General features: G+C 34.6%; 1 protein-coding gene across 1 annotated transcript in view; it reads right to left on the bottom strand.

Annotated features, from left to right (window-relative positions):
- The window catches only part of LOC125651537 (uncharacterized), an 86225-nt gene that overhangs the window by 3587 nt on the left and 66244 nt on the right, over positions 1 to 16394 (bottom strand). The window contains exons 40-47 of the mRNA XM_056166102.1: positions 14663 to 16110; positions 14161 to 14426; positions 10453 to 13602; positions 9794 to 10099; positions 8116 to 8241; positions 6408 to 6552; positions 6021 to 6184; positions 5805 to 5890 (exon numbers count right to left, since the gene is read on the bottom strand). Coding sequence (XP_056022077.1) covers positions 5805 to 5890; positions 6021 to 6184; positions 6408 to 6552; positions 8116 to 8241; positions 9794 to 10099; positions 10453 to 13602; positions 14161 to 14426; positions 14663 to 16110 — 5691 coding nt within the window. The remainder of the gene's footprint in view (positions 1 to 5804; positions 5891 to 6020; positions 6185 to 6407; positions 6553 to 8115; positions 8242 to 9793; positions 10100 to 10452; positions 13603 to 14160; positions 14427 to 14662; positions 16111 to 16394) is intronic.

The raw sequence follows: 16394 nt of genomic DNA, 5'->3' as shown, positions 1-16394 counted from the left end.
TTATACCTTGATCAGGTAAACGGAGTAATCCGTAGTCAAACTCAGCATGTAAAGAACGATATAACAGTTGGTATGAAACATGTCAGACAGCATTCCACCAATTGATAGCTTATATTTGCAAATTCGATCATAAAAATGGCCATTGAATTTGCGAAATTATTTCTTTAAATGAGACTGTTGAAACCCCTGTAACATCAACTTCTTTGTCAGTAGCCCGCGTTGATATAACAATTCATCATACGCGAAGTATGCTGTCTTGTATCGAATCAGTTAAGAGATATAATCACCATATGCGACAAGGGATGTTTACTCATCCTAGGCACCTGATCCCACCTCTGGTATATCAAGGGGTCCCTTTTTGCCCAGCTCGTTATTTTGTATTGCTTATAGGATTTATGAGATAGATCACTGTTTGTTATCTTCACCTTGCATGCAGATGATGATGGAATATTGCTATACAAATATGGGAAGTTGACAATGGAGAAGCTAAAATACCCATAAATGAAATAGATGTAGAGGACCCTGTGGTGTGTTTTATTTCAAGTTCACTAGGATGCATGTATATCGAATCGACATATGAATGAAAACGATTGTTGTTGATAAATAAAACGTCAATATATCTAAATGTCGAGTTGAAGGCCACAGCAAGCGGTTTTTGTTTTTTCATGTAGAAGCTTATGAATCAATTCTGCCTCATTAGAATACAAAACAGGCAGGCTAATAATGGAACACAATTTGTGTCAATGGAAATTCCAACTGTTGAAAAAAAAATGATCCCCCAAAAATTGGTAAATACTGTGAATGAGGAACTCCAGCATCTTCTTAAGAGCTTGTCTACGAGAAAACCATGCAAAATGTGATGGAAGCAAGGTTGTCAGATCAACAACATATTTTGAGTGTAATAAAGTACACCAATATCAAATACTTTGGCATATTTTTTTCGGAGATGTAGTCATTGGATAGGGATTTGCAGCCATGTTACTAAAAATAGCACTTTTGTTCAGACAAAAGGGTAAAATTATGTTTATTTTACCCTTTCTATTTAAAAATTCTGACTGGTTATTGAAAATGATTTTTTTTTTAAATTGGCACAGTATGTAAAACAACTGGATATACACATTCATATTGTTTAGTGAGACTCTAATATTTTACTTCCGTTTAAGTGCACAAAGGTCACAAATTTGGCACGATTCCAGATTTTGGTAAATTGCAGAAAATGATCACTTTTGAATCAACTAGTAGTCAAAAGTAACGCTATGATTTATTCAAAATTACTTTTATCTTATAGAGAAGAAGTATATTTACGATATATCAAAAATCTGTCTTTGGACTTTAGATTATAGTAAATATATTAATACTTCAAGTTGGGCATTTCCCCCTGCTTTTAGAGCTTTCATTCTGGTAGCTACCTAAACATGTTTGCCATGCATGGTCCCTGTTATCTTATTAAGTCTTATATAATATGATTTCACATCAGATGACCAGAAGTATGTATCATTTTTTTGTTGCTGCTATGGGTCCTGGTTGCCATGGTGACAGATTGCAAAATTTGAAAAAATAACGTTTTTTTAATCTGCATCGTATGATTAGTTGTATTTTAACAAAACTGACATATGATTGTGTACTTTTAACATGTAATTTTTAAAAGCAAATTCCATGTCAATTTATATTATGCTATAGAGACTTAAATATGCCAAAAGCAATTGGATCATATTTCTTCATAGATTTGGTTTTACTATGGATACAATAAGGATAAATCTATTTTTAAAATCTGACTGGTTATTGCAAACAGTCTGAAATAATCAAGCTCAATCGCAAATTCTAAGCCAGACAGCAATGTAACTTTTGACCGTTTGTATGAAAGTCACCATATTGGTATTCTAAAACAAATACCATGGTTGCCATAGTAACATTTAGACCAATTTAAAGACAGAACGTATTAAATATCCAGAATATAGATATACCCCAAATCTTGATTTTTTCCCTCGGGACAGTTAAAATGTCAAATGCATGCAGTTATCAGGTACAATATAATAGATAAAAAGTACTCAATGGTTAGGAATTTTTAAATGTCATCAAACTTTAACAAATGAAGTATCCAGAAAAAATTGAGCAGCAACCCTTCAACAATTAGATAATATGTTTGATATGTACATATAAACACGAGTTGTCAGAAGACAACATAGCTCGCCGAGAAGCATGACTCTAGAATAACGTTTTATTCAAAAGGTTTTTGAAAAATAGTCCAAGGGTACTTGGTCAAATGTTTTGATACCATATCAAAGGTCTGGTCATGATGCATCTAAATATGAAATATCAAATCCCTGTGTTCTTGGTTCAAAAGATATAGTCAAGGTTAATGTTTTTAAAAAGTAGGTCAAAGCCCAAGGTTAACAGTTCTGGAACAAAAGAAATGTTTTCTAATGAGACATCTATATTTGAAACATCAAAGTCCTATCACTCTTGGTTCAAAAGATATAACCAAGGTTAAAGTTTTTGAACGGTGCGTCAAAGTTCAAGGCAAAGGTCATTAGGTCAAATGTCTTCTACCAAAACAAAGGTCTCTTCATGAGGCATCTACAATGTATATGTAAAATATCATAGCCCTATCCCTATTGGTTAAAAAGAAATAGCCCAGGTTAAAGTTTTTTTAAAAAGTAGGTCAAGTTCACTAGGTCCAATTGTTTTGGTACCACATCAAAGGTCACTTCATGAGGAATCAATACGGGAAATATCAAAACCCTATCCGCCTTGGTTTAAAAGATATAGACCAGGTTAAAGTGTATTCCTTAAAGTGACGCTGACGCCAACACCAGGGTCATGACAATACATGTAGCTCTCCAGATAGTCTTCCCGGTGAGCTAAAAAGAATGTGCATGTTCTTTCCTTGTCTTTATTTTTTTTTTATTCTTACATGCAGCGTATCATTCTACATTCTAAATCCATGCGGTTAGAACGTTCGCCCCGCATGCGGAAGGTCGGGGTTCGAATCCCGGCCGCGACAGACCTATGCCGTTAAAACAAGTATTGACAGTTCCATCGCCAAACGCTCGGCATCAGGTGTGAATGTCACCGGTCCTCGTAGATGACCTTAAAAACGGATGTCCCGTGTCGCAGTAGGTGTGGCACGCTAAAGAACCCTCACTGCTCAACGGCCGTAAGAGCCGAGTAAAGGCCAAAATTTGAAGCCCTTCACCGATCTTGGTGACGTCTCCATATGTGTTGAAAATTCTTGAGAGAGAGAGAGAGAGAGACGTTAAGGAAGATACAATCAATCAATCTAAATCCATGTGAATGGATACGAAGCAGCCATATTACTAAGTACTTCGTTACTAGCTTGAAAATACTATAGGATTAAACATTCTTTTTGAAGAATTTATCCATGTGTAAAATATAGAAATATTCTTTATGGATAACTGATAGGGTGGTGCTCTGTTTGAAATAGTCTTTGCATTAACACTCCACCCTAAGACCGTTACACGTACAAATGAAATATAACTTAAATACTAACTGACAGTAATCAAATAAATTGTACCGAACATGAAAGTCTGATAATAATAACGTCCGAAAAGGAAAGAAGTTGGCTTGCAATAATTGGAAATATAATTTGTAATGAAATGTATTGTTTATATATACCTTACCCGACTGGTATAGTCTGTCCTGTCTGTAAACAAACTTTCTAACACGTACAGTGTAGGTGGAGAGGCCCCATAGTTGGGGCGGAAGGTGTGGGTGGGTGACACACACACACACACACGCACACACACAATTTTTTTTAGCAGAACCCAAAGCTCAAATTTCTTAATAATAATAAGGGGGGGGGGGGTCCAAGGATAATTTTACATGTAATTCATCAGTTCAAGCTTCCAATTAAATTGTTTATCAAATGCCATAAAAAGATGGGGGGGGGGGGGGGGGGGCTGATTTAACTAAAGAGACTTGATCGAAATAATCTTAGGTTTCCCTGTCAGATAAATGATTTTCCCCCGGTCAATTTCTCATGATGAACAATTTAAGTAGTGACAATCCAAACTCTACCTACATCAATGACTTTACGAAACTACATTATTATATACATATATGTAATACGATCAGTTTACAGTTGTTGGCAAAATCGAGAAAGGTGTAAATTTGTATATGTTGAACCTATGATTAAACATCGAGCATGTCACTTTATGCATTTTTATTTCTCACTTTTGTTATTTTGTTCTGTCTTCATTACTTAGTGCACATATGTAAACTATTTTTTTTTTTCATCAATCATGATGGTACATACATTTTGAAAATTCAGGAGGGGGTGGTGGCTGTACTAGATCGTCATATGCTCCATCTGGACTAAATATAGATGCATAATTTCTTTGATTCCCTACACGTAACATCTATGTGTTCTCAATTAATGCATGGTTTATCAAGGCAAGAACGCTTTCAATTCATCAATGACAAAATGCCTGATCATTTGTACTAGTTTGCAGTTTAACAGGATGAAGTACCGGATACTTTTTAAACCATACCAATATTTAGACATTTCTGGATTACATCCATAGATACTGTTATGTCTTTCACTGATATCACATAAACATGATGTACACATTCTCAAATCCCATTTCAAGTTGGAATCATAACATTCCATAATATTGCTATCATTTTGTACCTTCTAGAGTGCATCAAAGGGGGAGGTAATCCCAACAACTGGTCTATTTAATCAAAAGACTCCCCTTTTTCATATAAAATAGTAGATTACTGAGATTTATTTATTAGAAAATGTAAATCTATAAATAAACTTAAATTTCCAAACAATTTATGAATCTAATATCACAAATTTTAAACTTTTAATCTTTTAAAAGATAATTTGAAATGCTTAAAAATATTCATTTTTGTCACTTTTTAGATTTTAATTGCAAATGAACGGCCAAGAGTCCAAAATAGGATTTTTTTATATATATATTTTACAGACAAGGATTTGATATTCAAGTATTAGACACTTTTAAAGTAATTTAAGCGTTACTTTTGCAGCAACAACTATTTCAAAATTGACAATATAACACGATATGAAAAAGTTTGGCACAATGCCAAATTACAGCTCCATGAAATCTCTATATGGACACTTACGATGTCAAACATGTTTTCTCCATAAATGGTTTACATAGAAATATCTTTAAAATTCAATTCTTTCATAATTTTAAGTCTTCAGAATTGATTTGCATTTTTGAAAAAATAAAACCCTAATATTTAAGGATTTTTCTTGTGTTCAAAGACTAATCCACATGTAATTACGGAATGCACTGTTACTAAAAATAGAAACGACCTATCGATAAATTGACCTCAAATTATAATTATGCCAACCATATACTCAAATGATATAGATGATTAGAAATGATATTGATGACCACCATTTCCTTCATTTTTATATATTTGCATGGTTTCTCGTAGACAAGCTCTTAATATCAACATCAGAGTAGTGGTTTCCCAAAGTAATTTTTGGATGACTGAACACAAGATATGAATTTTTCTGTATTCCATTTTAATGAAGAAACAGCAGTCTTATGTTAAAACACCTGGTCTTTGCTTTATCGTGCGACGTTATCGTGTAAAAGGTTGAAAAGTCGTACGTTTTGATGCTGCTGATTTGGGGAAAGTTTTGTGATTTCAAATCCATTAAAAGTTATTTGGAATTTTCCAGCATCCACATTTGATTTATACCATTTCCTGCACATATTGTGGAACAATACGTCTGAAGTTTCTCATTCACAGCAGGTAATATTTTTGTGAGAATTGATAGCTTAAATCCATTTCTGAAATCTTACCTTTACTTTGTACACATTTCCCTCTATGGTGGGGAATCTTATGTCTAGCCCACATTCGTCTTCCACGTGTCTCCATATACCATATGCTGAAGGCATAAATCATCACAATACATAACCAAACGTTGTACAGATGCGAAAAGTCACTATGTGGTGACGCACCTCTAGACAATGATTGTCACATAAAATTCATAATAAATGAAATCAAAGTGTCCTTACTTTCCGTCTCCGAGTTAAAAGTATAACTATCCCAAATAAGAAGAGCAGGAACTGTCGAATTATCAAATTCACTAGGGTTTATTTTGATGGAAATCTCTATAGATGCCACATCTATTGTCGTTGTAGGTGAAATAAAAAAGTTCACTCCAAGAGGTTCCACAATTCTAACAAAATGAAGGATATTATGCCTAAAATTGTACCACACACACGCACACAGATATATATATATATATATATATATATATATATATATATATGTGTGTGTGTGTGTGTGTGTGTGTGTGTGTGTGTGTTGACAAAATATTTGTATTTGTGATTAGTTTTGAACTAGGATTTGAAATCTGATTAGTTAATTCGATTCCCTATACAATCTTTGAAATCCTTTACCTATTTCGAATTTCCCGTGTTGATATCCAGTTGGTGATATTTGAATTAACAACATAAGCCCTAAATTCATATGATGATGCCGATCCATACTCTGCTATCAGATCCGACTTTCTTAAAACACCCACTGAAAGACCATTCACTTGACCTGAAATGTGAAACAACACAAGTCTTAATTTCATGTGGACAGCATGGCTAGCCCGTTACACCATCTACCGGGCAAGTTATAAAAACGCTTAAGCATTTGATGGTCAATTTTGATACTAGCTGCGCTGTTCTTGAAATTAATGAAGCAGTAATTATTTGCAATCGAACTAATGTTACATGTTAGATCCGATCACATACATAATGTATGTGTGTATGCGAGCAGATTTAGCATATAATTTTAATTAGATTGTGATTATTTTAGAAAAGATTCCTAGATCAAGAACTGCAAACTATCTTACTTTGAAGATATAGAATGCATTGGCAGTTCAAATATTACAATGAAGTATAACTCGATTCAGCAGACATGCACAGTGTAAAGATTTATATTCAACATATAATCATATTGCCACACCACCCTCACTCCAACAAAGGTCGTGTTTAGAACACTGTATCTCAATAACAAGCATTGCGATCCCAGTTTTTCTTTTTAATATCCTAATTATCATTCAATGAAGAAACCAAAATACACTTCCCAAAAAATGACATTACTAGAAATCTCAGGTGCAAATCTCTTTAAGGTATGTAGATTAGTATCCGAATTTACATCCTAAATATCTTTAAATCTTTACAAACCCTAGGCCCATAAATGAAAACATATCATTCTACGAAAATGCTTGGATTTCAAGTTGAATTTTTTTTTTGTTAAGTTATAGACACGTAAAACAGTGACAGAATTTCCGAAAGGGGAATTCGAAAAAACAAGTCATTAATTATCAGAAAATGGAAAAGGTTCGGAATACACTTTAGAATCATTATACAGTACTTGGGACCGGTGGTGTAGCCCACAGAAGCCAAAGGATTCTCTAGATTCGATATTTAAATTAAGGAAACTTTAGTTGAAATGAAGACCAGGGTATCTTCCTATATCCGTTCGTGAGAAGGTCATTACGAATCCTACATGAATATTTTAACTTATATTATACACTACGTACGCAAAATGTCCCATGGGTCATAGTTTGCTGAAAAGGGTAGATGGGGTAGGGTGGGGTGTTACAATGTTTGCATAAAAACTGTAACAATGTATTATTGTTATAAGATAACTCAGTAGTTAATGACAAGATTACTACAGATTTACCCAATGGTTACTTTCCTTTTATATCATAGGAGAATGGGTTTTAAAAAAGCAAACTATTGTTTTCAATACCCAAGTGAATATGCAAAACTAACTTCAACTCCATCTTTGTTCTCTTGGTTTCTATAATATAAATCTACCCTTTTTATCAAGCAACTGCAAACCAATCTCCCCAGTTTTAACACAGAAGTAGGACACGTATTTTGATATATATTCTGTATTCCCTCCCGTGGATTGGAGATGATACTGCATCGAAAACAAAACTAAGGATGATTTAATAGTGCTAAATTCAAATGATGATTGAAGGGGTGATAGTCTAGAGAAGCAAAATAGTCAATAAATAGATGGGGGTGGGATGGTGGCAGTCGAAGTTTGAAGATAGATATTAACCTTACTCTTATCTTGAAAACTCCATAACTGTCAATGGATTACCTGTGATGTTTACAACTACATCTTCGTTTCCATTTACGTCTGATACTTCCTCAAATCGGTTATTTGAAACCCATGCAACTGTTGTAACATTGCGTTCACTATTCAAAATCAAGTCACCGACTTTTCCTGCAAAACAATAGTCATTATTATCTTTTCTTAACACAGATTATTTTTCATAATGCTATTTATCTTAAGGAAGACGGACCTAATTCGTTTTCACAATTAAGGATTTATCCAAATTTTTATATCAGATAAAGCATTAATAATGGGTCAAAATCAATAAAAACATATGATCATCGACTTTAATATTTCGCGAGAGTTGTTTTAAAAGTAGGTTATAATAATCTGTAATTCCGAAGGAAATAATGGAAACTTTCCAGTGCACAATCTAAACGTTGAATTTAAAATCATTTAATTTTAGATGTTACACGGTTTTCCATTGGTTGAAAAATTATTGGAATATCGTATCCAACGAAAAAAAAACAAACAAATCGCCGTAACTACTTTTTATTGGAATGTTGGGGATTCCTCTGGATGCTTCGTATTTATATATAGATTAGGGAATCCTGAAAAGAAAGACTAAACAGTTCTATCGATCTATATAAATTTATTAAACAAAAAACAAACAAATATCAAATATAAATAATATATAATTATGCAAAATGAAATAAACATGGCTATTTGAGAACCCCCCCCCCCCCCCCCAAAAAAAAAAACAACAACAACAACACACGTCTGCTTCTGCAATTCCGGGCTGAGAGTTAAATCTATTCAAACGGGGATGACAATAATTTAATAATTCCGATATATTGCAGCTCGATACGATATTTTTTTTTATATGTGATGTGAAAATTCTTTATTTAAATTTTATTTTAACAATTTAACCTTTGTAAACAAATTTAAAAATCTAATATCGCAATAAAAGCATGCATGTTTGTATTCATAAGAGACCAAGTACTAATGGTAAAAATGAAGGTTTCAATTTATCAAAGGTTTGACGTAGAACAGTCTTGAAAATAATCCGGATTTTGATAATCGTCTGCGGGAGTAGAAAAAAATCTTAAGTTTATGACTGTTTGTTGATTTATAGATAACTGTGCTCAAAATTAATGTTTCTCGATTGTTGTTGATTTGGGTTTTAGTGGTATTTTTGTGCTTTACTGAAAGATGAAAATGTTTATTTTGAGATATAATTTTCACTTTTTTCCGCGGTTGGTTGTAAACTAAACATACTTTATCAAGTGTTTTGACACTTCCGATGTATGTCATAAATCGTTAATCATCTATAGAGTAATAATCAATATAGATAAGAATATCCAGGATATAAACTTTATTTAGGAGTAAAGTTTTAAGAACATTGAATATTTTCTTTTATTTTGTTGTACATACGTACGACAGTCTGATTAAAGTCATGCGCAGCTTTATTCGCAGAAGCGTGAAATTTCAAATTGGATCCGTCGTCCCTAGATTACAAATGCAAAATCTGGTGTAAAAGTAAATAGGGTGCAAGTTTTCATATAGTTTGTGATTTATTCAATATACTACTTTAGTTCCAATGATGATCGAACGAACCTTCAGAATAATGTGATATAAACCAATGGTTCTAATAAATACATACATATGTGTTGTGTCTAAAGATTGATTTTACGTATAAAGGATTTTAATGATAAATACATACGCTCAAAACATATTCGCTGAGAGGAAATATTCGCCTCCAAGCCGGAGTATCCAACAGCAATGAGAGAGAGAAACACGCATCGTCCAGGTTCCATAAGAAAACGGAAGTCACTTTCTGCTTTGTTTGTATCTGATGCTGTGACGTTTTTCCAGGTATTTGGAGTGAGAGCGGCCAAAGATTTGCCAGTTTTGTTCCCATTTAACCATAATTCACCGCCGATTACTTCTGCTGTTCCTTCCGCTGTAAGACCAATTGTGGTTGGTGGTATTATATCTGCACCGCCTTTGTATGTCCCCATTTGCCACTCTACGACGAAAAGGCACTGGTATTATTCTCTAAGCAGGTATTCAGAACAAGACATCCACATGATTAACATAATTGACATGCGTTTCAACATTCAATAAGTATTAAATTAAGCACATCCATAAAGCTACAGTCTCATACTCAGGGAATATGGATTTCATAATTTTGGCACATGGCACAACATAACAATCCATCATAATCAATGTTCAGGAGTAAAGAAGAACTTTCTACATTGCATACATTATTGTACACATATAGACGGAATACTTGATTGGAATATTTCAGTTTTTCCTTTAACAAGGTGACCATTTGCCTTTAAAGTAACGAAATGTAGTACTATTTTCAAAATGACTTACTGTAGTATTCTGTGTCATTATTCTTGCTTTTCCAGTTGATTCCAAATCTGTCTAAAGACTTCACAAACACAGTTCCTGTTGCTGGATCGACGTTCGATGAATACAATACTTTAGAATCTATATCTGATACATCCGGTGCTGTTAGTATTGTTGAAACATTACAGCTATACACAGTTGAAAGGCCTGCGTTATTATAGATCTCAAGATTGACAAAGTATGTTTTTCTATCTTTAAAATAGATATTATCATTTAAATCTATTCGTTTTTCAGACACAATTCCAATATCCGTTCGTAAGACTAAGTTTTCGTCTTCCTTCTTGCCATTGTCCTTTTTATCTGTTCCAACCTTAATGTACATTTTTTTAATCCCACTTATATTATCCTCGCATAACCAGTATGCTCCGATGGTCTTATTAGAACCCAGTCTATCTGTTGGAGTGTCCATCCCAGTGATGGTGGGGTCCAAACATCGAATAAATTCACACACGGGTGCTGTTGTATCAATTGTGATTGGATTCGAAAAAGTTGAAACTGACTGTCCGGCAAAGTTCACCATTTTCACATTTACATAATATTCTGTAATGTTAAGAACTTCTGTCTTTTCGCTCGCATTCAATCCATCGTTGGACACAATCGTAGGTTTTAAATCTAGACTATTTAGATTGATAGGGATTTTCTCAAACTCTAACAAACTACCGTCGGTTAGAGAACAGTTTGCATCACAACTGAAATTGCAGTTAAATAAGCACGGTGTGCACATCTTTTTATACAGTTCCATTTTTCTAACATTTCCTAAATTTTCTATATTTTCCGACAATCCTACCCATATTTCTGCAATCCCACTGTTACCGTCATAAAAACCTTTACCATTTAAACAATCCATGGTTTCATTGGTAGGAATTTTCAATTTGGACAGCACTGCTTGAGAACGAAACGGGTGTATTAAGTCAGTTATTGGTTCTTCATAATTTCCAAGATTCCAAGTTTGGAGGTAGACGTTGAGATCTGTAGTATCAAATGACAGACCGTAAATCTTAGCCTTTGCATCTCCGTCAACTGCAAATTCCAAATCCCAGACAGTTTTACCACCAGAATTGCTTTTCTTCGTAAGAATGGTGTACTCTATCTGTTTATCGAATGGGTCATTCTGTAATTCAACCCATCGATGAACTTCTTCGTTGCTATCTTTGGCCCAAAACAAACAATCCCAAACTTTTTTGTTGCTTTGCTGATCACCTAATACCTGAAATCCAAATCCATGTGAATCATCCATGTTGATTTTCTCGTATGAAGGTCCAGTCTTATTAACAACAACTGCGACGGGAGAAGTAAAACTACTCATTGTTGATGTCATGATGTCCGTTGTATTAGAAGATTGTGAAATGTTTTCGTTAACCGATTCGGTATCCGGATTACTGAAATTGACTTCGTTAAAGTTGTTTGTTTGTGGACGAGTAAATATCAATGGAAAGTAAGGAGTTTTCTTTGATGTTGATATGATTAATGAGGTGGTTATGTTCTTTCCCTTTGCCGTTGACAAAATACTTGAATATTTTCCCTCTTGCAAAGCTCCAAGCTGCCGTGAAATTCCACTTTTCAACACTTTTGTAAGGGGAGTATTATATCCAATTTTAAGAACAAAGTTATGTTTATCTTTTAACACGTTTTCTTCTGCGAAGTCTCCAGTTAAAAGTGTCCACTCTGAATCTTCATCAGATGGGAAGAAAGTCTTCGTATTATCACATTCATATGCATCTTCTGTTCTAGCAATGGCAGTCAATGCTGTGATTTTTGAAGTAGAATACTGATATGATATCAACTGTGTCCAGTCTGTCCCAATTTTGGCCGACCCAGCATGTGGAGAACCAGTGTCTAATAGCATCACCGGACTCTTCAAGTTTGCATCAAGTCCAGCGTTGTTACTTGCTGTTACATCAATGTAATAATATCTACGAGGTTCTAAATCTGAATTTGTAAAACTAACTTTCGGCTCATTTTTCGCATGTATTACTTTCTCAACATAAGAGGACTGAAATTCAGAACCCGGACAATCTAAATATTTATACAAACGAAAAGTAACAACACTGACTCCACTCTCGGGGTCCTTTAAACCAGCAAGTTTGATATCTATACGATTGGGATCATTTACAAAGAATTTATCTCTTTCTGTTACATTCCATTCATTGACCATGAAGGTTACGCGACTTACATCGGGTGACGTAGTATCAACAAGTATAGGATGGCTTTCAGATGAAGAACATTTTCCAATTTCATTACTAGCGATGACAGTTATATAGTAAGATATTCCATGGTTCAGTGATAGCTTTTGAAGATTTTGGAAGGTATCTAGCCCAATCGCCTTTGGTGGGAGTACATCAAACTGATGAGAAACATTTTGAATGTTGGAACAAGGGTATGTCAGATTGCTATTTATGACTGGTGCAGTAGACACTGCTATGCGGTATTCTTTTATTCCTATATCAGATTCAAATCCACTCCACGATACAGAAATTTCACTGGTACTGGATTGTACTTTATTTAATTCTACAGATCCCGTGATGATGTCTGGACGGTATCCAACTCGAACACCATTCGAATAGTTTTCTATGTAAGCCCCTGTAATACTGTAAGCCCTAACTGTAGTGTAATAGCGTACACTTTTTGCAGTGAGGTTTAAGCCAGAGAAAGTGTAAATTGTATTTAAACCAACTTTCGTGAAGTAATGAATGTTAGTTCGTGTAATATGATCCTTTGTGTCATTCCCGATAGAAACCTCATAGTGGTCAATTTTCTGAGTGGGATCTCCAGATCTCTCATCGCCAAACACATCCCAATTCGCTGAAAGCTCTGTCAGGGACTCTTGATAGTTTATATCCTCTGAACCGGACCCATCCCTGACTAGTCCGGATAATGGGGGCTGAATTCTAACGGAAATACCATCCGACATTCCTATTTTTGTGCGATTTAGGGCGTCCGTCAATCTAACTTTAACAAAGTACAGGTAATTATTTTTCAAATTCAGCTGGTCGTTGTAGAAAACTAAACCATTCTCAGGTACATTAATGAAGTCTTGGATGATCTCTCCACTTAATTCTTCTACTGACCATTCAACCCTTATGATAGGACAATTATCAGAATATCTGTAAGAACCTGTAACGAAAAAGATCATCTCAACCTATTTGAAAGGACAATTATCAGAATATATGTAAGAACCTGTAACAAAAAATAATCTGTTTATTTAAACCTATTGTGTGAAAATTCCAATATTTTGATAATAGCACCGTTCCTAACAAAAACCACCTTTATCTTATCCAACAATATTTTTCAAAGCATGTCATAATGAAAACATGTGACGTCATATTTCACATACTTGTAAAGAAAAAGGTCGTGATTACCAATTACAAGTTGGTTGTCATCTTTGATTGACTGTAATATTTTAACGACAATCAATATTGTTCAAATATTTTGAGGGATTGTGCTCTATAGTTCACACTTTAATGGCCTTTTTTGCTAGGAAATTTGGAAGATTTGCCTGTTAAATAATAAAATAAGTAAATATGATCAGTGTCAAAATTAAAGTTGGGGAAACTATTAACGTGTGTCTACGAAAGGAAATAGAAAGGCAAGTTGTGATAACTATTAATGTTTATCCACGAAAGGAGATATTCTTCTAATCTGTGCTAGTCTTTCCTTTGACTCACTCCTCACCTTGAATTACATTAAGATTTGCCTGGTAGTCGGCATCTATGTCTCCATTGCCGTCAATAACATCAATTGCGGGATCTGGACTGACTATTATGGCATCTGATGTTGAGACACTATGGAGTCCTACTTTGTTATATGCTCTGACAGTGGCGTAAACCTTTGTACCAGACGACACATAAATACCATCAATTGTTGTAGACGTGCTTTCCATAATTTGATATACTTTAATATCAGCGAGTGCCGGTTGACTTCCCAGACAGATTTCAGTTCTACAAGCATAAATTACATGCAGGAATTGTTTTTAATTTTCGCATTTTGCTAGTTATGAGACATGACACACGGCACTGATATACCAAACAATACAACATAAACAAAGTGCATTATCTTTGTTTTATGCATTTAAGCTTTTAAAATGGTTACAAATCAGAATGCGCATAGTGCATGAGCAGTTTTTATGGAATTTAGATATTTTGGAGAAAGCGATATTCTCTTTAAGAACACGTACCTTCCGATGTCAGACTCTTTATCGTCGACCACAGACACATTTACATCTACATACGTTCGAGGCAGTTGGCAAATCTGTTTGACACGTTCATTATCAGGGTTTGTCCAAGTAACGAATTCTACCATTCCTATTAATGGTGGTGTTGAATCGATTTGAATTTTGGTAAATTTTGTATGAGAGAGATTAATCACATTTGTAACACGAAGAGCAACATAAACATTAGAAAGGTCGTATAGTTTAAGATACCCCTTCACATCTATAGTCCACTTGCTCTGATATGTAGGTAGAGAGACATTCTGAATAATGTCATCTAATAATTCTTGAGATCCAACACTGATATGTACTTCTTTCAGTTTGCTTTCCTCTTCAATGATAATCCATGAACACGTGATTGAGGACTGTTTGGTAGATATGATCTCTGTACATATAAACTTTTCAATAATCGGTGCCGAATTATCTGCAACAACTGGCACTGAAGTTAACGATGTGTGAAATCCAATATTATCCATGACATACACATTCACAAAATATGCTTTTCCAGCCTTTGGCGATAAAAGTCCTGGTGGAATTTTCGACTCTGAGGAAATAGACGAAGGAAGGATATCGTCTGTATACGGGGTCGACCCAATGGAGAAATTTTCATACTGTAATGCAGACTGATCACTGACATTCCATGTGTACTCAAATGAATCGATGTACGACTGATACATGCATGGGGATTCAGAATCATAGAAATGACCTTCGTCATCTTTTGGTACTACATTTGAAATTTTTGGAGGACTGAAATCCGTGGTAATTCCATCAGATGTTGATACAATGTACTCTTCATGACAGTTATGTCCAGTTCTCGCTCTAACCGTCACATGGTATGTTGAATTTTCTTTCAATGGAACATGAGTTTGTGCTTTGCCATGGGTATCATTGTGCACGATGCCGTACTCTGTATAATCATTTATATCGGAATGGTAGGGTTTTGATCCAAGTGCCCATTCATATCTAATAATGTTACATGATTCACTTGAAAAACCATTGAAATGCATTGCAATACTAACTCTGTCATTTGTAATATCTTCATCAATCAGTGGCTGTCGACCATCATAAATTATTCCTGGTACATTCTCCTTTGAAACCTGTATTCCTTTCGAATACACTGGCGATGATAGAATGCCAGCACCATTTTCAGCTTTTACAGCGATGTAGTATATATTTCCAGTTTCGGAAAAAGTTGAAAGCGAGGCTTCGATATTTGCAGACATTTCCGTTCCCATATTAATATATCCATGAGTAACGCTTGCGTCTCCTTCACTTATTCCAATAGCAACGTAGAACTTACGGATATCACTCTCTGGATCCAAACCAATCCAACTCACCCTGATTGATTGTGAATTGGCATGCTGCACATACCCATCTTCAATTTCCTCTTCTTCATCTAGCAATCCTACATGGACCTTTTAGAAAAGAAACAGAAATATACTCACATACCTTCTTCATAACGCACATAGGGATAAAATTACTTAAACACATTTCATATGTACGTAAAACAAATATGCATCTGTCGAAAATGGTAGGTAATCCGTGTCCTGATTATCATACATGTACATCAAATATGCACGAGTACCAGTATTTAAAGTGATGAAACTCTCACGTTCTCAGCGAAAAGTACCTACAACAATTAGTGTCTCCTTTTTTATTTTATTTTTTACAAATATTGACATAAGACAAAAGAACAGAT

The sequence above is a fragment of the Ostrea edulis genome, chromosome 5, assembly GCF_947568905.1.
Source record: "Ostrea edulis chromosome 5, xbOstEdul1.1, whole genome shotgun sequence".
Classification (NCBI taxonomy): Eukaryota; Metazoa; Mollusca; class Bivalvia; order Ostreida; family Ostreidae; genus Ostrea; species Ostrea edulis.
This window is presented reverse-complemented; position numbering and strand designations above follow the sequence as displayed.